This window comes from Ascaphus truei, chromosome 18, assembly GCF_040206685.1.
Source record: "Ascaphus truei isolate aAscTru1 chromosome 18, aAscTru1.hap1, whole genome shotgun sequence".
NCBI lineage: Eukaryota > Metazoa > Chordata > Amphibia > Anura > Ascaphidae > Ascaphus > Ascaphus truei.
This window is the reverse complement of record NC_134500.1, coordinates 30,252,542-30,273,459: the sequence shown is the minus strand read 5'-3', so window position 1 is coordinate 30,273,459 and position 20,918 is coordinate 30,252,542. Positions and strand designations below refer to the sequence as shown.

Here is a 20,918-nt window from a genome sequence, read left to right as displayed (position 1 = left end):
ACCCCGGCTCGCTTCCTCGCTCTCTCGGACCCCGGCTCGCTTCCTCGCTCTCTCGGACCCCGGCTCGCTTCCTCGCTCTCTCGGACCCCGGCTCGCTTCCTCGCTCTCTCGGACCCCGGCTCGCTTCCTCGCTCTCTCGGACCCCGGCTCGCTCGCTCTCTCGGACCCCGGCTCGCTCGCTTCATCCCTCTCTCGGACCCCGGCTCGCTCGCACGCTTCCTCCCTCTCTCGGACCCCGGCTCGCTCGCACGCTTCCTCCCTCTCTCGGACCCCGGCTCGCTCGCTCCCTTCCTCCCTCTCTCGGACCCCGGCTCGCTCGCTCCATTCCTCCCTCTCTCGGACCCCGGCTCGCTCGCTTCCTCCCTCTCTCGGACCCCAGCTCGCTCGCTTCCTCCCTCTCTCGGACCCCGGCTCGCTCCCTTCCTCCCTCTCTCGGACCCCGGCTCGCTCGCTCCCTTCCTCGCTCTCTCAGACCCCGGCTCGCTCGCTCCCTCCCTCTGACCCCGGCTCGCTTGCTCCCTCGCAGGCTACATCATATACTACAGCACAGATGTCCAGGCCGAGCTCCACGATTGGGTGATTGAACCCGTGGTCGGGAACCGCCTGACGCACCAGATCCAGGAACTGACGCTCGACACGCCGTATTACTTCAAGATCCAGGCGCGGAACTCCAAAGGCATGGGCCCCATGTCCGAGGCCGTGCTCTTCCGCACCCCGAAAGGTGAGCCGGGGGTGCCATGGGTTAAAGCCGGTCACGGTAATGGGGCGATGCTCTGTAACATGTAACCTTAGAAGATGTTAAGGGCCATGTTTTCTAAGCGGTGCTAAGCCGTAAACACTTGCATGGGGGCAAGAGCATCCCAAAGTATTTGAGATTGTAATGGGTGCTCGGGGGTGAGATCTATGTTGAGGATGAGTGGGGGGCAGGAAGCCCCCCCCCCATCCAGTCCGACTTTGGACTGTGGACTGTCCGCTTAACCACTTCACTGCCAGAGATGTAAGGAGCACAATGTGTTGCAACCTCTCTGGCAGTGAGTGGGTTAAATGTCTGCTCTCTAACCAAATCTTCTGCTTTCTTCTCTCCTCCTTCTCTCTGCTCTGTCCCTCCTCTCCTTCTTTCCCACGCCCCACTTTTTCCTTTCCTCCTTTTTCCCTTCCTCCCCTTTCCCCTTTCCGTGGCTCCCCCACTTCCCCCCTCACCTCCTTCCATGGCTCCCCCACTTCCCCCCTCACCTCCTTCCGTGGCTCCCTCACTCCCACCCCCTCACCTCCTTTCCGTGGCTCCCCCACTCCCCCCCTCACCTCCTTCCGTGGCTCCCCCACTCCCCCCCCTCACCTCCTTCTGTGGCTCCCTCACTCCCCCCCGCACCTCCTTCCGTCTCTCCCCACTCCTCACCTTCTTCCGTCTCTCCCCCCCCCTCACCTCCTTCTCTCCCCCCTCACCTCCTTCCGTCTCTCCCCCACTCACGCCCTCACCTCCTTTCCTTTCTCCGTTACTCCCTTCCTCTTGCTCCCCACCCCACCTCTCCCCCGCCCCACCCCTCTCCCGCCCCCGCCCCTCTCCCGCCCCCACCCCTCTCCCGCCCCCCTTCTCGCTCCTCTCTTCTCTCCCTCCCTTCTCGCTCCTCTCTCCCCCCCTTCTCGCTCCTCTCTTCCCCCCCCCCTTCTTGCTCCTCTCTCCCCCCTCCCTTCTTGCTCCCCTCTCACCCCTTTTTCGCTTCACGCTGCCAGAGTCGTCACATAACATGCCTAACGACCAAGGTAATGAGACTTCCCTTTCTGTCTCTCCCACCTGATGCCATCCTGCGGGGGAGGCTGGGGGTTTGTGTCTGGGGGGGGGGTGTTTAGAAAAGAGGGGATGCATGTTCTGTGTATTTGGGGCCTCTTTCCTCTTCCCCCCCCCCTCTCTCCTCTTCCCCCCCCCTCTCTCCTCTTCCCCCCCCCTTCTCTCCTCTTCCCCCCCCCTCTCTCCTCTTCCCCCCCCTCTCTCCTCTTCCCCCCCCCTCTCTCCTCTCCCCTCTTCCCCTCCCCTCTCTCCTCTTCCCCCCCCTCTCTCCTCTTCCCCTCCCCTCTCTCCTCTTCCCCTCCCCTCTCTCCTCTTCCCCTCCCCTTTCTACTCTTCCCCTCCCCTCTCTCCTCTTCCCCCCCCTCTCTCCTCTTCCCCCCCCCCTCTCTCCTCTTCCCCCCCCTCTCTCCTCTTCCCCCCCCCCTCTCTCCTCTTCCCCCCCCCCTCTCTCCTCTTCCCCCCCTCTCTCCTCTTCCCCCCCCTTCTCTCCTCTTCCTCCCCCCCTTCTCTCCTCTTCCTCCCCCCATCTCTCCTCTCCCCCCCACCCCCTTCTCCCCTCTCTCCCCCCCCCTTCTCCCCTCTCCCCCCCCCCCTTCTCCCCTCTCTCCCCCCCCCCCCCTTCTCCCCTCTCTCCTCTTCTCCTGTGTAACAGATTTGTCTCTTTCAGCATCTGGCGTGTCTGGGAAAGGCGTCCGCCCTCCGGATATTGGATCAAACAGTGGCCAGTCTTTCGGAGGTAATGACAGCGAGGGGGTGTGCATAGTTATGGTCGCCATGTACAGGAGTTACTGTGTCCTCTGTGCCAATGAATGGGTGACGAGAGCTTTCCCTTTAACCCTTGCTGTGCCCCCGCAGGCAGTAACACCCCCCACGGCAGCCCAACGTCCCTGGACCAGAACATGCTACTGACCATTATCGTGTCACTGGGCGTCATCACCGTCCTGGTTGCCGTCGTCATCGCTGCCATCTGCTCCCGTCGCTCCAACTTCCACCACAAGAAGTGTGTCCCTCCTGACAGCCTGACCTGTGCCCTCCTGACCTGTAACCCTCTCCCGCCCGTGAACTTGCGCCCTCCTGACCTGTGACTCCCTCCTGACCTGTGACTCCCTGCCCGCCCATCACCTTGCGACCTGTGACCCTCACCCTCCCTGTGACCTTGCACCCTGCTGATCTGTGCCCTGCTGACCTGTGACCCCACCTTACCCATGGCCCTGCTGACCTGTGACCCCACCTCCCTCCCTGTGACCCTGCGCCCTCTTGACCTGTGACCCTCTCCACCCCCACAGAAAGAGAGCAGCCTGCAAGTCGGCAAACGGCGCCCACAAATACAAGGGGAACTCGAAAGATGTGAAGCCCCCCGACTTGTGGATCCACCACGAGCGCTTGGAGCTGAAACCAGTGGACAAGTCCCCGGAAACCAACCCCATCCTGACGGACACCCCCCTGCCCCGCTCCCCCCAGGACCTCACCCCGGGGGGCAGCACCACCGAGGGCAGTATCCACCAGCACAGTAACTCCTACCGCGGTGAGCCGGGGGCGAGGGGGGACATGGGACAGGTGCACAATGGGGGGGAGTGTAGTGAGGGACGGGCGGGGGGGAGTGTAGTGAGCCGGGCGGTACAGTGAGGGGCGCCGGGCGGAGCAGTGAGGGGCGCCGGGCGGTGCAGTGAGGGGCGCCGGGCGGTGCAGTGAGGGGCGCCGGGCGGTGCAGTGAGGGGCGCCGGGCGGTGCAGTGAGGGGCGCCGGGCGGTGCAGTGAGGGGCGCCGGGCGGTACAGTGAGGTTCGCCGGGCGGTACAGTGAGGTTCGCCGGGCGGTACAGTGAGGGGCGCCGGGCGGTACAGTGAGGTTTGCCGGGCGGTACAGTGAGGGGCGCCGGGCGGTACAGTGAGGTTCGCCGGGCGGTACATTGAGGTTCGCCGGGCGGTGCAGTGAGGGGCGCCGGGCGGTACAGTGAGGTTCGCCGGGCGGTACAGTGAGGTTCGCCGGGCGGTACAGTGAGGGGCGCCGGGCGGTACAGTGAGGTTCGCCGGGCGGTACAGTGAGGTTCGCCGGGCGGTACAGTGAGGTTCGCCGGGCGGTACAGTGAGGTTCGCCGGGCGGTACAGTGAGGGGCGCCGGGCGGTACAGTGAGGGGCGCCGGGCGGTACAGTGAGGTTCGCCGGGCGGTACAGTGAGGTTCGCCGGGCGGTACAGTGAGGGTCGCCGGGCGGTACAGTGAGGTTCGCCGGGCGGTACAGTGAGGTTCGCCGGGCGGTACAGTGAGGTTCGCCGGGCGGTACAGTGAGGGGCGCCGGGCGGTACAGTGAGGTTCGCCGGGCGGTACAGTGAGGTTCGCCGGGCGGTACAGTGAGGGGCGCCGGGCGGTACAGTGAGGGGCGCCGGGCGGTACAGTGAGGGGCGCCGGGCGGCACAGTGAGGTTCGCCGGGCGGCACAGTGAGGTTCGCCGGGCGGCACAGTGAGGTTCGCCGGGCGGTACAGTGAGGGGCGCCGGGCGGTACAGTGAGGGGCGCCGGGCGGTACAGTGAGGGGCGCCGGGCGGTACAGTGAGGGGCGCCGGGCGGTACAGTGAGGGGCGCCGGGCGGTACAGTGAGGGGCGCCGGGCGGTACAGTGAGGGGCGCCGGGCGGTACAGTGAGGGGCGCCGGGCGGTACAGTGAGGTTCGCCGGGCGGTACAGTGAGGGGCGCCGGGCGGTACAGTGAGGGGCGCCGGGCGGTACAGTGAGGGGCGCCGGGCGGAACAGTGAGGGGCGCCGGGCGGCACAGTGAGGTTCGCCGGGCGGTACAGTGAGGGGCGCCGGGCGGCACAGTGAGGGGCGCCGGGCGGTACAGTGAGGGGCGCCGGGCGGTACAGTGAGGTTCGCCGGGCGGTACAGTGAGGTTCGCCGGGCGGTACAGTGAGGTTCGCCGGGCGGTACAGTGAGGTTCGCCATGCGGTACAGTGAGGGGCGCCGGGCGGCACAGTGAGGTTCGCCGGGCGGCACAGTGAGGTTCGCCGGGCGGCACAGTGAGGTTCGCCGGGCGGCACAGTGAGGTTCGCCGGGCGGCACAGTGAGGTTCGCCGGGCGGCACAGTGAGGGGCGCCGGGCGGCACAGTGAGGGGCGCCGGGCGGCACAGTGAGGGGCGCCGGGCGGCACAGTGAGGTTCGCCGGGCGGCACAGTGAGGTTCGCCGGGCGGCACAGTGAGGTTCGCCGGGCGGTACAGTGAGGGGCGCGGGCGGCACAGTGAGGTTCGCCGGGCGGCACAGTGAGGTTCGCCGGGCGGCACAGTGAGGTTCGCCGGGCGGCACAGTGAGGGGCGCCGGGCGGTACAGTGAGGGGCGCCGGGCGGTACAGTGAGGGGCGCCGGGCGGTACAGTGAGGGGCGCCGGGCGGTACAGTGAGGGGCGCCGGGCGGTACAGTGAGGGGCGCCGGGCGGTACAGTGAGGTTCGCCGGGCGGTACAGTGAGGGGCGCCGGGCGGTACAGTGAGGGGCGCCGGGCGGTACAGTGAGGGGCGCCGGGCGGAACAGTGAGGGGCGCCGGGCGGCACAGTGAGGTTCGCCGGGCGGTACAGTGAGGTTCGCCGGGCGGTACAGTGAGGTTCGCCGGGCGGTACAGTGAGGTTCGCCATGCGGTACAGTGAGGGGCGCCGGGCGGCACAGTGAGGGGCGCCGGGCGGTACAGTGAGGGGCGCCGGGCGGTACAGTGAGGTTCGCCGGGCGGTACAGTGAGGTTCGCCGGGCGGTACAGTGAGGTTCGCCGGGCGGTACAGTGAGGTTCGCCATGCGGTACAGTGAGGGGCGCCGGGCGGCACAGTGAGGTTCGCCGGGCGGCACAGTGAGGTTCGCCGGGCGGCACAGTGAGGTTCGCCGGGCGGCACAGTGAGGGGCGCCGGGCGGCACAGTGAGGGGCGCCGGGCGGCACAGTGAGGTTCGCCGGGCGGCACAGTGAGGTTCGCCGGGCGGCACAGTGAGGTTCGCCGGGCGGTACAGTGAGGGGCGCCGGGCGGTACAGTGAGGTGCGCCGGGCGGCACAGTGAGGGGCGCCGGGCGGCACAGTGAGGTTCGCCGGGCGGTACAGTGAGGTTCGCCGGGCGGTACAGTGAGGGGCGCCGGGCGGCACAGTGAGGTTCGCCGGGCGGCACAGTGAGGGGCGCCGGGCGGCACAGTGAGGGGCGCCGGGCGGCACAGTGAGGGGCGCCGGGCGGCACAGTGAGGGGCGCCGGGCGGCACAGTGAGGGGCGCCGGGCGGCACAGTGAGGTTCGCCGGGCGGCACAGTGAGGTTCGCCGGGCGGCACAGTGAGGTTCGCCGGGCGGTACAGTGAGGTTCGGTACAGTGAGGTTCGCCGGGCGGCACAGTGAGGTTCGCCGGGCGGCGCAGTGAGGTTCGCCGTGCGGTGCAGTGAGGTTCGCCGGGCGGCGCAGTGAGGGGCGCCGGGCGGTACAGTGAGGTTCGCCGGGCGGTACAGTGAGGTTCGCCGGGCGGTGCAGTGAGGTTCGCCGGGCGGCGCAGTGAGGGGCGCCGGGCGGCGCAGTGAGGGGCGCCGGGCGGTACAGTGAGGGGCGCCGGGCGGCGCAGTGAGGGGCGCCGGGCGGCGCAGTGAGGGGCGCCGGGCAGACTGGTCCTGTGCATTGACATCTCACCCTCCCCAGGGCTGGAATCGGAGGACTCCGTGTCCTCACTCGCCGGACGCCGAGGGATGAGACCCAAAATCATGATGCCTTTCGACTCACAGCCCCCACAACGTGAGCCATAGCGGGGCGCGGACAGGGCTCCGGCAGGGAAGGGGTTAATGGAACGATGCTCTGTAAATGTCTGCCCGGTGCAGGGCTGATCCCATCTCCGATATCACGCCATGTACATCTCGTGTCTGTGCCACCCCCCACCCTCGCCCTGTGCTCAGTCTCCCCGCCCCTCACCCCCTTCTGCTCTGCTCCCCCTCAACTCCGCCCCCCCTTCTGCTCTCCCTCACACACCCCTCCGTCTCTCCCTCTCACCCCGCTCCGTCTCTCCCTCTCACCCCTCTCCGTCTCTCCCTCTCACCCCGCTCCGTCTCTCCCTCTCAACCCGCTCCGTTTCTCCCTCTCACCCCGCTCCGTCTCTCACCCCGCTCCGTCTCTCCCTCTCACCCCGCTCCGTCTCTCCCTCTCACCCCGCTCCGTCTCTGTGTTTCAGCGGTTGTCAGTGCTCATCCCATACATTCGCTCGATAACTCTCATCATTTCCGCGCTGCTCCCGGGTTCATGCTGCACGTGCTGGGGGTCCCCCCACAGGCTGCAGGTGAGAGCGGCGCTCCCGGGACTGTCTGTGCAGCGCTCTGATATTCACACAGTGTCTCTTCCTGTGCTGTGCCACCGCTCCAATCTCCCTCTGTGTCTGTCTAAATACAACTCACCCTGTGTCTTGTGTTCTCTCTCTACTTCACACCATCTTGCTCTCTGTGTGTGTCGCGCGCCCGCTCTCTCTGTGTATGGCGCGCGCCCGCTCTCTGTGTATAGCGCCCGCTCTTTCTGTGTGTGTCGCGCGCACCGCTCTCTCTGTGTATGGCGCGCGCCCGCTCTCTCTGTGTATGGCGCGCGCCCGCTCTCTCTGTGTATGGCGCGCGCCCGCTCTCTCTGTGTATGGCGCGCGCCCGCTCTCTCTGTGTATGGCGCGCACCCGCTCTCTCTGTGTATGGCGCGCGCCCGCTCTCTCTCTGTGTATGGCGCGCGCCCGCTCTCTCTGTGTATGGCGCGCCCCCGCTCTCTCTGTGTATGGCGCGCGCCAGCTCTCTCTGTGTATGGCGCGCGCCCGCTCTCTCTGTGTATGGCGCGCGCCCGCTCTCCCTGTGTATGTCGCGCGCCCGCTCTCTCTGTGTATGGCGCGCGCCCGCTCTCTCTGTGTATGGCGCGCGCCCGCTCTCCTTGTGTATGGCGCGTGGCCGCTCTCTCTGTGTATGGCGCTCGACCACTCTCTCTGTATTTCGAGCGCTCTCTCTCTGTGTATGGCGCGCGCCCGCTCTCTGTGTATAGCGCGCGACCGCTCTCTCTGTGTATGTCGCGCGCCCGCTCTCTCTGTGTATGGCGCGCGCCCGCTCTCTCTGTGTATGGCGCGCGCCCGCTCTCTCTCTGTGTATGGCGCGCGCCCGCTCTCTCTGTGTATGGCGCGCCCGCTCTCTCTCTGTGTATGGCGCGCCCGCTCTCTCTGTGTATGGCGCGCGCCCGCTCTCTCTGTGTATGGCGCGCCCGCTCTCTCTGTGTATAGCGCGCCCGCTCTCTGTGTATGGCGTGCGCCCGCTCTCTGTGTGTGGCGCGCCCGCTCTCTGTGTATGGCGCGCGCCCGCTCTCTGTGTATGGCGCGCGCCCGCTCTCTCTCTGTGTATGACGCGCGCCCGCTCTCTCTGTGTATGGCGCGCCCGCTCTCTCTGTGTATGTCGCGCGCCCGCTCTCTGTGTATAGCGCCCGCTCTCTCTGTGTGTGTCGCGCGCCCGCTCTCTCTGTGTATGGCGCGCGCCCGCTCTCTCTGTGTATGGCGCGCGCCCGCTCTCTCTCTGTGTATGGCGCGCCTGCTCTCTCTGTGTATGGCGCGCGCCCGCTCTCTCTGTGTATGGCGCGCGCCCGCTCTCTGTGTATAGCGCCCGCTCTCTCTGTGTGTGTCGCGCGCCCGCTCTCTCTGTGTATGGCGCGCGCCCGCTCTCTGTGTATAGCGCCCGCTCTCTCTGTGTGTGTCGCGCGCCCGCTCTCTCTGTGTATGGCGCGCGCCCGCTCTCTCTGTGTATGGCGCGCGCCAGCTCTCTCTGTGTATGGCGCGCGCCCGCTCTCTCTGTGTATGGCGCGCGCCCGCTCTCCCTGTGTATGTCGCGCGCCCGCTCTCTCTGTGTATGTCGCGCGCCCGCTCTCTCTGTGTATGTCGCGCGCCCGCTCTCTCTGTGTATGGCGCGCGCCCGCTCTCTCTGTGTATGGCGCGCGCCCGCTCTCCTTGTGTATGGCGCGTGGCCGCTCTCTCTGTGTATGGCGCTCGACCGCTCTCTCTGTATTTCGAGCGCTCTCTCTCTGTGTATGGCGCGCGCCCGCTCTCTGTGTATAGCGCGCGACCGCTCTCTCTGTGTATGTCGCGCGCCCGCTCTCTCTGTGTATGGCGCGCGCCCGCTCTCTCTGTGTATGGCGCGCGCCCGCTCTCTCTCTGTGTATGGCGCGCGCCCGCTCTCTCTCTGTGTATGGCGCGCCCGCTCTCTCTGTGTATGGCGCGCCCGCTCTCTCTCTGTGTATGGCGCGCCCGCTCTCTCTGTGTATGGCGCGCGCCCGCTCTCTCTCTGTGTATGGCGCGCCCGCTCTCTCTCTGTGTATGGCGTGCGCCCGCTCTCTGTGTGTGGCGCGCCCGCTTTCTGTGTATGGCGCGCGCCCGCTCTCTCTCTGTGTATGACGCGCGCCCGCTCTCTCTGTGTATGGCGCGCCCGCTCTCTCTGTATGTCGCGCGCCCGCTCTCTCTCTGTGTATGGCGCGCCCGCTCTCTCTGTGTATAGCGCGCGACCGCTCTCTGTGTATGTCGCGCGCCCGCTCTCTGTGTATGGCGTGCGCCCGCTCTCTCTCTGTGTATGACGCGCGCCCGCTCTCTCTGTGTATGGCGCGCCCGCTCTCTCTGTGTATGTCGCGCGCCCGCTCTCTCTCTGTGTATGGCGCGCCCGCTCTCTCTGTGTATAGCGCGCGACCGCTCTCTGTGTATGTCGCGCGCCCGCTCTCTCTGTGTATGGCGCGCCCGCTCTCTGTGTATGGCGTGCGCCCGCTCTCTGTGTATGGCGTGCGCCCGCTCTCTCTCTGTGTATGACGCGCGCCCGCTCTCTCTGTGTATGGCGCGCGCCCGCTCTCTCTCTGTGTATGGCGTGCTCCCGCTTTCTCTGTGTATGTTGCGCGCCCGCTCTCTCTGTGTATGGCGCGCCCGCTCTCTCTGTGTATGGCGCGCCCGCTGTCTGTGTATGGCGCGCCCGCTCTCTCAGTGTATGGCGTGCTCCCGCTTTCTCTGTGTATGTCGCGCACTCGCTCTCTCTCTGTGTATGGCGCGCCCGCTCTCTCTGTGTATGGCGCCCGCCCGCTCTCTCTGTGTATGGCGCGCCCGCTCTCTGTGTATGTCGCGCGCCCGCTCTCTCTGTGTATGTCGCGCACTCGCTCTCTCTCTGTGTATGGCGCGCGCCCGCTCTCTCTCTGTGTATGGCGCGCGCCCGCTCTCTCTCTGTGTATGGCGCGCCCGCTCTCTCTGTGTATGGCGTGCGCCCGCTCTCTCTGTGTATGGCGCGCGCCCGCTCTCTCTGTGTATGGCGCGCGCCCGCTCTCTCTGTGTATGGCGCGCCCGCTCTCTCTCTGTGTATGGCGCGCCCGCTCTCTCTGTGTATGGCGCGCGCCCGCTCTCTCTGTGTATGGCGCGCCCGCTCTCTCTGTGTATAGCGCGCCCGCTCTCTGTGTATGGCGTGCGCCCGCTCTCTGTGTGTGGCGCGCCCGCTCTCTGTGTATGGCGCGCGCCCGCTCTCTGTGTATGGCGCGCGCCCGCTCTCTCTCTGTGTATGACGCGCGCCCGCTCTCTCTGTGTATGGCGCGCCCGCTCTCTCTGTGTATGTCGCGCGCCCGCTCTCTGTGTATAGCGCCCGCTCTCTCTGTGTGTGTCGCGCGCCCGCTCTCTCTGTGTATGGCGCGCGCCCGCTCTCTCTGTGTATGGCGCGCGCCCGCTCTCTCTCTGTGTATGGCGCGCCCGCTCTCTCTGTGTATGGCGCGCGCCCGCTCTCTCTGTGTATGGCGCGCGCCCGCTCTCTGTGTATAGCGCCCGCTCTCTCTGTGTGTGTCGCGCGCCCGCTCTCTCTGTGTATGGCGCGCGCCCGCTCTCTGTGTATAGCGCCCGCTCTCTCTGTGTGTGTCGCGCGCCCGCTCTCTCTGTGTATGGCGCGCGCCCGCTCTCTCTGTGTATGGCGCGCGCCAGCTCTCTCTGTGTATGGCGCGCGCCCGCTCTCTCTGTGTATGGCGCGCGCCCGCTCTCCCTGTGTATGTCGCGCGCCCGCTCTCTCTGTGTATGTCGCGCGCCCGCTCTCTCTGTGTATGGCGCGCGCCCGCTCTCTCTGTGTATGGCGCGCGCCCGCTCTCCTTGTGTATGGCGCGTGGCCGCTCTCTCTGTGTATGGCGCTCGACCGCTCTCTCTGTATTTCGAGCGCTCTCTCTCTGTGTATGGCGCGCGCCCGCTCTCTGTGTATAGCGCGCGACCGCTCTCTCTGTGTATGTCGCGCGCCCGCTCTCTCTGTGTATGGCGCGCGCCCGCTCTCTCTGTGTATGGCGCGCGCCCGCTCTCTCTCTGTGTATGGCGCGCGCCCGCTCTCTCTCTGTGTATGGCGCGCCCGCTCTCTCTGTGTATGGCGCGCCCGCTCTCTCTCTGTGTATGGCGCGCCCGCTCTCTCTGTGTATGGCGCGCGCCCGCTCTCTCTCTGTGTATGGCGCGCCCGCTCTCTCTCTGTGTATGGCGTGCGCCCGCTCTCTGTGTGTGGCGCGCCCGCTTTCTGTGTATGGCGCGCGCCCGCTCTCTCTCTGTGTATGACGCGCGCCCGCTCTCTCTGTGTATGGCGCGCCCGCTCTCTCTGTATGTCGCGCGCCCGCTCTCTCTCTGTGTATGGCGCGCCCGCTCTCTCTGTGTATAGCGCGCGACCGCTCTCTGTGTATGTCGCGCGCCCGCTCTCTCTGTGTATGGCGCGCCCGCTCTCTGTGTATGGCGTGCGCCCGCTCTCTGTGTATGGCGTGCGCCCGCTCTCTCTCTGTGTATGACGCGCGCCCGCTCTCTCTGTGTATGGCGCGCGCCCGCTCTCTCTCTGTGTATGGCGTGCTCCCGCTTTCTCTGTGTATGTTGCGCGCCCGCTCTCTCTGTGTATGGCGCGCCCGCTCTCTCTGTGTATGGCGCGCCCGCTGTCTGTGTATGGCGCGCCCGCTCTCTCAGTGTATGGCGTGCTCCCGCTTTCTCTGTGTATGTTGCGCGCCCGCTCTCTCTGTGTATGGCGCGCCCGCTCTCTGTGTATGGCGCGCCCGCTCTCTCAGTGTATGGCGTGCTCCCGCTTTCTCTGTGTATGTCGCGCACTCGCTCTCTCTCTGTGTATGGCGCGCCCGCTCTCTCTGTGTATGGCGCCCGCCCGCTCTCTCTGTGTATGGCGCGCCCGCTCTCTGTGTATGTCGCGCGCCCGCTCTCTCTGTGTATGTCGCGCACTCGCTCTCTCTCTGTGTATGGCGCGCGCCCGCTCTCTCTCTGTGTATGGCGCGCCCGCTCTCTCTGTGTATGGCGTGCGCCCGCTCTCTCTGTGTATGGCGTGCGCCCGCTCTCTCTGTGTATGTCGCGCGCCCACTCTCTCTCTGTGTATGGCGCGCGCCCGCTCTCTCTGTGTATGGCGCGCCCGCTCTCTGTGTATGTCGCGCGCCCGCTCTCTCTGTGTATGGCGCGCCCACTCTCTGTGTATGGCGCGCGCCCGCTCTCTCTCTGTGTATGGCGCGCGCCCGCTCTCTCTGTGTATGGCGCGCCCGCTCTCTCTGTGTATGTCGCGCGCCCGCTCTCTCTGTGTATGGCGCGCCCGCTCTCTCTGTGTATGGCGCGCCCGCTCTCTCTGTGTATGTCGCGCCCGCTCTCTCTGTGTATGGCGCGCCCGCTCTCTGTGTATGGCGCGCCCGCTCTCTCTGTGTATGGCGTGCTCCCGCTTTCTCTGTGTATGTTGCGCGCCCGCTCTCTCTCTGTGTATGTCGCGCACTCGCTCTCTCTCTGTGTATGGCGCGCCCGCACTCTCTGTGTATGGCGCGCGCCCGCTCTCTCTGTGTATGGCGCGCCCGCTCTCTCTGTGTATGGCGCCCGCCCGCTCTCTCTGTGTATGGCGTGCGCCCGCTCTCTCTGTGTGTGTCGCGCGCCCGCTCTCTCTGTGTATGGCGCGCGACCGCTCTCTCTCTGTGTATATCGCGCGCCCGCTCTCTCTCTGTGTATGGCGTGCGCCCGCTCTCTCTGTGTATGTCGTGCGCCCGCTCTCTCTGTGTATGGCGCGCCCGCTCTCTCTGCGTATGGCTCGCCCGCTCTCTGTGTATGTCGCGCACCCGCTCTCTCTCTGTGTATGGCGCGCGCCCGCTCTCTCTGCGTATGTCGCACGCCCGCTCTCTGTGTGTATGGCGCGCCCGCACTCTGTGTGTATGGCGCGCCCGCTCTCTCTGCGTATGGCGCACTTTCTCTCTGTATTTCGGGCGCTTTCTCTGTGTGTTAGGCTGGGGACATGGTGCCTTCTCCCGTGCAGAGACGCATGAAGGCTGAGGGAAATCCCTGGCCATGGTGGACGGGCCGTGGGGGGCGTTCCTGGGGCTCCTGTTACACCGCCTGCCTCTGTGTCACTGTGTCCCTGGGTGTCTCTGTGACTGTCCCTCTCACTGTATCTGTACATTGTCACAGCCTGCCTCTGTGTCTGGGTGTCTCTGTGACTGGCCCTCTCTGTGTCCCTGAGTGTCTCTGTGACTGTCCCTGGGTGTCTCTGTGACTGTCCCTGTGTGTCTCTGGGTGTCTCTGTGACTGTCCCTGTGTGCCTCTGTGTCTGGGTGTCTCTGTGACTGTCCCTGTGTGTCTCTGTGACTGTCCCTGTGTGTCTCTGTGACTGTGTCTGGGTGTCTCTGTGACTGGCCCTGGGTGTCTCTGTGACTGGCCCTGGGTGTCTCTGTGACTGGCCCTGGGTGTCTCTGTGACTGCCCCTCTCTGTGTCCCTGAGTGTCTCTGTGTCTGGGTGTGTCTGTGACTGTCCCTGGATGTCTCTGTGACTGTCCCTCTCTGTGTCCCTGGGTGTCTCTGTGACTGTCCCTGGGTGTCTCTGTGACTGGCCCTGGGTGTCTCTGTGACTGGCCCTGGGTGTCTCTGTGACTGGCCCTCTCTGTGTCCCTGGGTGTCTCTGTGACTGGCCCTGGGTGTGTCTGTGACTGTCCCTCTCTGTGTCCCTGGGTGTCTCTGTGACTGTCCCTGGATGTCTCTGTGACTGTCCCTGTGTGTGTCTGTGACTGTCCCTGTGTGTCTCTGTGACTGTCCCTCTCTGTGTCCCTGTGTGTCTCTGTGACTGTCCCTGGGTGTCTCTGTGACTGTCCCTGGATGTCTCTGTGACTGTCCCTGTGTGTGTCCATGTGTGTGTCTGTGACTGTGTCTGTGTGTGTCTGTGTGTGTCTGTGACTGTCCCTGCGTGTCTCTGTGACTGTCCCTGTGTGTGTCTGTGACTGTCCCTCTCTGTGTCTCTGTGACTGTCCCTAGGTGTCTCTGTGACTGTCCCTGTGTGTCTCTGTGACTGTCCCTGGGTGTCTCTGTGACTGGCCCTGTGTGTCTCTGTGACTGTCCCTAGGTGTCTCTGTGACTGTCCCTGTGTGTCTCTGTGACTGTCCCTGGGTGTCTCTGTGACTGGCCCTGGGTGTCTCTGTGACTGTCCGTGTGTGTCTCTGTGACTGTCCGTGTGTGTCTCTGTGTCCCTGGGTGTCTCTGTGACTGTCCCTGGGTGTCTCTGTGACTGTCCCTCTCTGTGTCCCTGGGTGTCTCTGTGACTCTCCCTAGGTGTCTCTGTGACTGGCCCTGGGTGTCTCTGTGACTGTCCGTGTGTGTCTCTGTGACTGTCCGTGTGTGTCTCTGTGACTGTCCTCTGTGTCCCTGTGTGTCTCTGTGACTGGCCCTGGGTGTCTCTGTGACTGGCCCTGGGTGTCTCTGTGACTGTCCGTGTGTGTCTCTGTGACTGTCCTTCTCTGTGTCCCTGAGTGTCTCTGTGACTGTCCGTGTGTGTCTCTGTGACTGTCCTTCTCTGTGTCCCTGAGTGTCTCTGTGACTGTCCCTGGGTGTCTCTGTGACTGTCCCTCTCTGTGTCCCTGGGTGTCTCTGTGGCTGGCCCTGGGTGTCTCTGTGACTGTCCCTCTCTGTGTCTGGGTGTCTCTGTGACTGTCCCTCTCTGTGTCCCTGAGTGTCTCTGTGTCTGGGTGTCTCTATGACTGTCCCTGGGTGTGTCTGTGACTGTCCCTCTCTCTGTCCCTGGGTGTCTCTGTGACTGTCCCTCTCTGTGTCTGTGTGTCTCTGTGACTGGCCCTCTCTGTGTCCATGAGTGTCTCTGTGTCTGGGTGTCTCTGTCCCTGTGTGTCTCTGTGACTGTCCCTCTCTGTGTCCCTGTGTGTCTCTGTGACTGTCCCTCTCTGTGTCCCTGCGTGTGTCTGTGACTGTCCCTGCGTGTGTCTGTGACTGTCCCTGCGTGTGTCTGTGACTGTCCCTGCGTGTGTCTGTGACTGTCCCTGCGTGTGTCTGTGACTGTCCCTGCGTGTGTCTGTGACTGTCCCTGCGTGTGTCTGTGACTGTCCCTGCGTGTCTCTGTGACTGTCCCTGCGTGTCTCTGTGACTGTCCCTGCGTGTCTCTGTGACTGTCCCTGCGTGTCTCTGTGACTGTCCCTGCGTGTCTCTGTGACTGTCCCTCTCTGTGTCCCTGCGTGTCTCTGTGACTGTCCCTCTCTGTGTCCCTGTGTGTCTCTGTGACTGTCCCTCTCTGTGTCCCTGTGTCCCTGTGTGTCTCTGTGACTGTCCGTCTCTGTGTCCCTGTGTGTCTCTGTGACTGTCCCTCTCTGTGTCTTTGTGTGTCTCTGTGACTTGCCCTCTCTGTATCCCTGGCCCTGGGTGTCTCTGTGACTGTCCCTGGGTGTCTCTGTGACTGTCCCTAGGTGTCTCTGTGACTGTCCCTGGGTGTCTCTGTGACTGTCCCTGGGTGTCTCTGTGACTGTCCCTGGGTGTCTCTGTGACTGTCCCTGTGTGTCTCTGTGACTGTCCCTCTCTGTGTATCTGCGTGTGTCTGTGACTGTCCCTCTCTGTGTACCTGCGTGTGTCTGACTGGCCCTCTTGCTGTGTCTGTACATTGCCACCGCCTGCCTCTCAGTGTCTCTGTGACTGTCCCTCTCTGTGTACCTGTGTGTCTCTGTGACTGTCCCTGGGTGTCTCTGTGACTGTCCCTGGGTGTCTCTGTGACTGTCCCTGGGTGTCTCTGTGACTGTCCCTAGGTGTCTCTGTGAGTGTCCCTGGGTGTCTCTGTGACTGTCCCTGGGTGTCTCTGTGACTGTCCCTGGGTGTCTCTGTGACTGTCCCTGGGTGTCTCTGTGACTGTCCCTGGGTGTCTCTGTGACTGTCCCTAGGTGTCTCTGTGACTGTCCCTGGGTGTCTCTGTGACTGTCCCTGGGTGTCTCTGTGACTGTCCCTGGGTGTCTCTGTGACTGTCCCTGGGTGTCTCTGTGACTGTCCCTGGGTGTCTCTGTGACTGTCCCTGGGTGTCTCTGTGACTGTCCCTGGGTGTCTCTGTGACTGTCCCTGGGTGTCTCTGTGACTGTCCCTGGGTGTCTCTGTGACTGTCCCTGGGTGTCTCTGTGACTGTCCCTGGGTGTCTCTGTGACTGTCCCTGGGTGTCTCTGTGACTGTCCCTGGGTGTCTCTGTGACTGTCCCTGGGTGTCTCTGTGACTGTCCCTGGGTGTCTCTGTGACTGTCCCTGGGTGTCTCTGTGACTGTCCCTGCGTGTCTCTGTGACTGTCCCTGGGTCTCTCTGTGACTGTCCCTGGGTCTCTCTGTGACTGTCCCTGGGTCTCTCTGTGACTGTCCCTGGGTGTCTCTGTGACTGTCCCTGGGTGTCTCTGTGACTGTCCCTGGGTGTCTCTGTGACTGTCCCTGGGTGTCTCTGTGACTGTCCCTGGGTGTCTCTGTGACTGTCCCTGGGTGTCTCTGTGACTGTCCCTGGGTGTCTCTGTGACTGTCCCTGGGTGTCTCTGTGACTGTCCCTGGGTGTCTCTGTGACTGTCCCTGGGTGTCTCTGTGACTGTCCCTGGGTGTCTCTGTGACTGTCCCTGGGTGTCTCTGTGACTGTCCCTCTCTGTGTCTGGGTGTCTCTGTGACTGGCTCTCTCTGTGTCCCTGTGACTGTCCCTCTCTGTGTCTATGTGTGTCTGTGACTGTCCCTCTCTGTGTCCCTGAGTGTCTCTGTGTCTGGGTGTCTCTATGACTGGCCCTGGGTGTGTCTGTGACTGTCCCTCTCTCTGTCCCTGGGTGTCTCTGTGACTGTCCCTCTCTGTGTCTGTGTGTCTCTGTGACTGGCCCTCTCTGTGTCCATGAGTGTCCCTGTGTCTGGGTGTCTCTGTGACTGTTCCTGCGTGTGTCTGTGACTGTCCCTGCGTGTGTCTGTGACTGTCCCTGCGTGTGTCTGTGACTGTCCCTGCGTGTGTCTGTGACTGTCCCTCTCTGTGTCCCTGTGTGTCTCTGTAACTGTCCCTCTCTGTGTCCCTGCGTGTCTGTGACTGTCCCTGCGTGTGTCTGTGACTGTCCCTGCGTGTGTCTGTGACTGTCCCTGCGTGTGTCTGTGACTGTCCCTGCGTGTGTCTGTGACTGTCCCTGCGTGTGTCTGTGACTGTCCCTGCGTGTGTCTGTGACTGTCCCTGCGTGTGTCTGTGACTGTCCCTGTGTGTCTCTGTGACTGTCCCTCTCTGTGTCCCTGTGTGTCTCTGTGACTGTCCCTCTCTGTGTCCCTGTGTGTCTCTGTGACTGTCCCTCTCTGTGTCCCTGTGTGTCTCTGTGACTGTCCCTCTCTGTGTCCCTGTGTGTCTCTGTGACTGTCAGTCTCTGTGTCCCTGTGTGTCTCTGTGACTGTCCCTCTCTGTGTCTTTGTGTGTCTCTGTGACTTGCCCTCTCTGTATCCCTGGCCCTGGGTGTCTCTGTGACTGTTCCTGTGTGTCTCTGTGACTGTCCCTCTCTGTGTACCTGCGTGTGTCTGACTGGCCCTCTTGCTGTGTCTGTACATTGCCACCGCCTGCCTCTCGGTGTCTCTGTGACTGTCCCTGGGTGTCTCTGTGACTGTCCCTGAGTGTCTCTGTGACTGTCCCTAGGTGTCTCTGTGGGTGTCTCTGTGACTGTCCCTCTCTGTGTCCCTGGGTGTCTCTGTGACTGTCCCTGGGTGTCTCTGTGACTGTCCCTAGGTGTCTCTGTGACTGTCCCTGTGTGTCTCTGTGACTGTCCCTAGGTGTCTCTGTGGCTGTCCCTGGGTGTCTCTGTGACTGTCCCTGGGTGTCTCTGTGACTGTCCCTGTGTGTCTCTGTGACTGTCCCTGGGTGTCTCTGTGACTCTCCCTAGGTGTCTCTGTGACTGTCCCTGGGTGTCTCTGTGAGTGTCCCTGGGTGTCTCTGTGAGTGTCCCTGGGTGTCTCTGTGACTGTCCCTGGGTGTCTCTGTGACTGTCCCTGGGTGTCTCTGTGACTGCCTCTCGGTGTCTCTGTGACTGCCTCTCGGTGTCTCTGTGACTGTCCCTGGGTGTCTCTGTGACTGTCCCTGGGTGTCTCTGTGACTGTCCCTGGGTGTCTCTGTGACTGTCCCTGGGTGTCTCTGTGACTGTCCCTGGGTGTCTCTGTGACTGTCCCTGTGTGTCTCTGTGACTGTCCCTGGGTGTCTCTGTGACTGTCCCTCGCGCTGTCTGTACATTGCCACCGCCTGCCTCTGTGTGTCACCGTGTCACTGTGTCCCCGCAGAGTCGGCGCGTCACACTCCGAGCTGTGACACGGTAGTAGCTGCTGCCTCGTCGTCCTCTCAGATCGGTGGCCCTGAGGATCCAGACCCCCCCGGGGGTAACTTCCTGCCCGGGTCCTTGGACGAGGATTCGGTTCCGAGTGTTCCCACTGTGCACATCCGCCCTTCGCATCCCCTGAAGAGCTTTGCCGTGCCGGCTGTGCCCGCTCCGTCCCCTGGAACAGCTTATGAGCCGGCACTGCCCAGCTCCCCCCTCTTGGCACAGCAAGGTGAGTGGGGTCATATGGCAGAGGGTTTGCCCCTGCGTGTCGTGTGACAGGGTATAATGTATATATATATATATCCCCTCCAGGCCCGGCAGCTCTCTCGGTGAAGACGGCTTCTCTCAGGACCCTGGGCAGAGTGCGTCCCCCCCTCCCTGTCACCATGCCCAGCGCCCCCGAACCACTAGAGACCAGCAGGATGCTGGACGGCTCAGAGAGCGTGAGTGTCCGATTTCAATACCACATGCACCGATGACCTTTCACTGCCACTGCGCCTGCGCCAACATCCATATAACCCCTTCACTGCCACTGCGCCCGCGCCAACATCCATATAACCCCTTCACTGCCACTGCGCCCGCGCCAACATCCATATAACCCCTTCACTGCCACTGCGCCCGCGCCAACATCCTTATAACCCCTTCACTGCCACTGCGCCTGCGCCAACATCCATATAACCCCTTCACTGCCACTGCGCCCGCACCAACATCCATATAACCCCTTCACTGCCACTGCGCCCGCGCCAACATCCATATAACCCCTTCACTGCCACTGCGCCAACATCCATATAACCCCTTCACTGCCACTGCGCCTGCGCCCATATAACTTTTTCACCGCCCCGCGCGCATATATGTTACACACGTACATACATCCATGACGTGGATACTCCTGTCTCCCACAGAGCTATGAGCCGGATGAGCTGAGCAAAGAGATGGCTCACCTGGAAGGCCTGATGAAGGATCTGAACGCCATAACCACAGCATGAGTGAGAACACATCCCCCCTGCGCCCCCCCCCCCCTGAGGGCGAGCCTGACACTGTACTGACAGGCGGCACACGGGTGTCTGTGCCTCACCCACCTGTACTGACCAGTGAGTCACGTGGACAGCCCAGACTGTGGGCCGTGGCCCGGTATTCTGTACTTTTTCGATCACCTCCTCCTCTGATTTATAAGGTTTTTGGGGGGGTTTATATGAATGGGGAGAAGAGGAACTTTGTGTAACCCGCCGAGGGAACTTCTTTATTTGCCATTCTTTTTGTTCTTTTCTCCCGCTGACCCGCCTCCTCCGTCCTGCCCCGGCTCTGAACCCCAGTACGCACCCGCCCGGGCAGGGGAGAGGCTCACGACGAGACGGCTCCTGTTACAGCGTTCGTTGCTTTGTGTGCAGTGTTTTCAGGCTGCGGGACATCAGCCAGCAGCAACTCCCCCTCCAGCCTCTGTGAGACTCTAAACAGTGTTACCCCCACCCCTCCTCCCTTTTTTTTTCTCTGGACTTTCCTTCCATATCTCCGTCCGACTCGAGTGCTCCCGGCCTGAGGGGTGGGGGGGGGGAGAAGGCCCCCTCCTGCCATACGTCAGTCCCCAATGCTGGCAGGAAGTCACAGGGCGCGCACGGCTCCGGACACAGCAGCGCGTGTGAGCTGGAACGACACAACGGTTACCCTACTGACCGCTGCGGGGACGCCCAGGGCCGTGCCTGCCGCCTCGGTGCTTCATGGCGAGGTTGGGAGGACCTCTTCCTAAACGTTTGGCCTTCAGCACTTTCACATGTCAAAGCATCTTCGACCTTGTGTGACCTCCTTGTACCTGTAAATGGAATCCGCCCCCCCCCCCCCCCTCTGTATATTGTCCTCACGTCCCCCCCCGGCGCCTGCCGCTCCGACCTTTCTGTACAGAAAATCCATTCTATTTTTTTTTATTGCTTTTCTGTAGTGTTTAGAACGTATCTTTTTATCGTGACCCTTTTATTTGTTTTGATAACATCGTGATTATCATTTGGTATTGGATTCCAATACACCTTTTTTTATTCAATCAAACTGTGCACAGTCTCGTCTGTCTGGGGACACGGCTTATCTGGCCCTGGCGCTCGTATCTTTCCGTCACAGAATTAAGAGACGCCCGTTTGTATTTTCACACGTCTGTTATCCCTGACTGGTAGTGATACCAATCAGTGGACCATCCTGAGAATTGTTGATATGCGATATTCCACGACAGAGCTTACCAAATCTCACGGGTCACATTTGAGTGTAGACGTGAAGAAGAGACCTGTGAGGTTTCAAACACTCAAATTTTATCTGAGGAAGCCTCAGGCTAGTCCGTTAAATCACAGGGCTTATTTCTATCTCTTCAATGCAGAACATACCTGGATTATTCCTTTTCTCGGCATATATTAGCACAGATTCCTTGTTAATACAGAGAGGAGCCACGTAGTGTACAGTTAAGTGCTCACTCCGTTTCACTCAAGTGAACAAAACACATTGCGGCAGCAGGGTTAATGGTGCACTCACTTGTGTTGGTGTCTGCTTCCTGGTGAGATGCGGAACGCGCTTACAGACCAGCGATTACTATTGAACATCCAAGCATCACAGG

General features: G+C 63.1%; 1 protein-coding gene across 1 annotated transcript; it reads left to right on the top strand.

Annotated features, from left to right (window-relative positions):
- The first annotated feature begins 520 nt into the window (after nucleotides 1-520).
- NEO1 (neogenin 1) lies at nucleotides 521-20,365 on the top strand. The gene is made up of 10 exons (XM_075576025.1): nucleotides 521-721; nucleotides 1,732-1,761; nucleotides 2,454-2,522; nucleotides 2,642-2,786; nucleotides 3,073-3,311; nucleotides 6,424-6,516; nucleotides 6,947-7,051; nucleotides 18,291-18,557; nucleotides 18,641-18,771; nucleotides 19,231-20,365. Exons 1-10 carry the CDS (start codon nucleotides 679-681, stop codon nucleotides 19,312-19,314), a joined length of 1,206 nt encoding a protein of 401 aa, XP_075432140.1. The 5' UTR covers nucleotides 521-678; the 3' UTR covers nucleotides 19,315-20,365.
- Nucleotides 20,366-20,918: the final 553 nt, after the last annotated feature.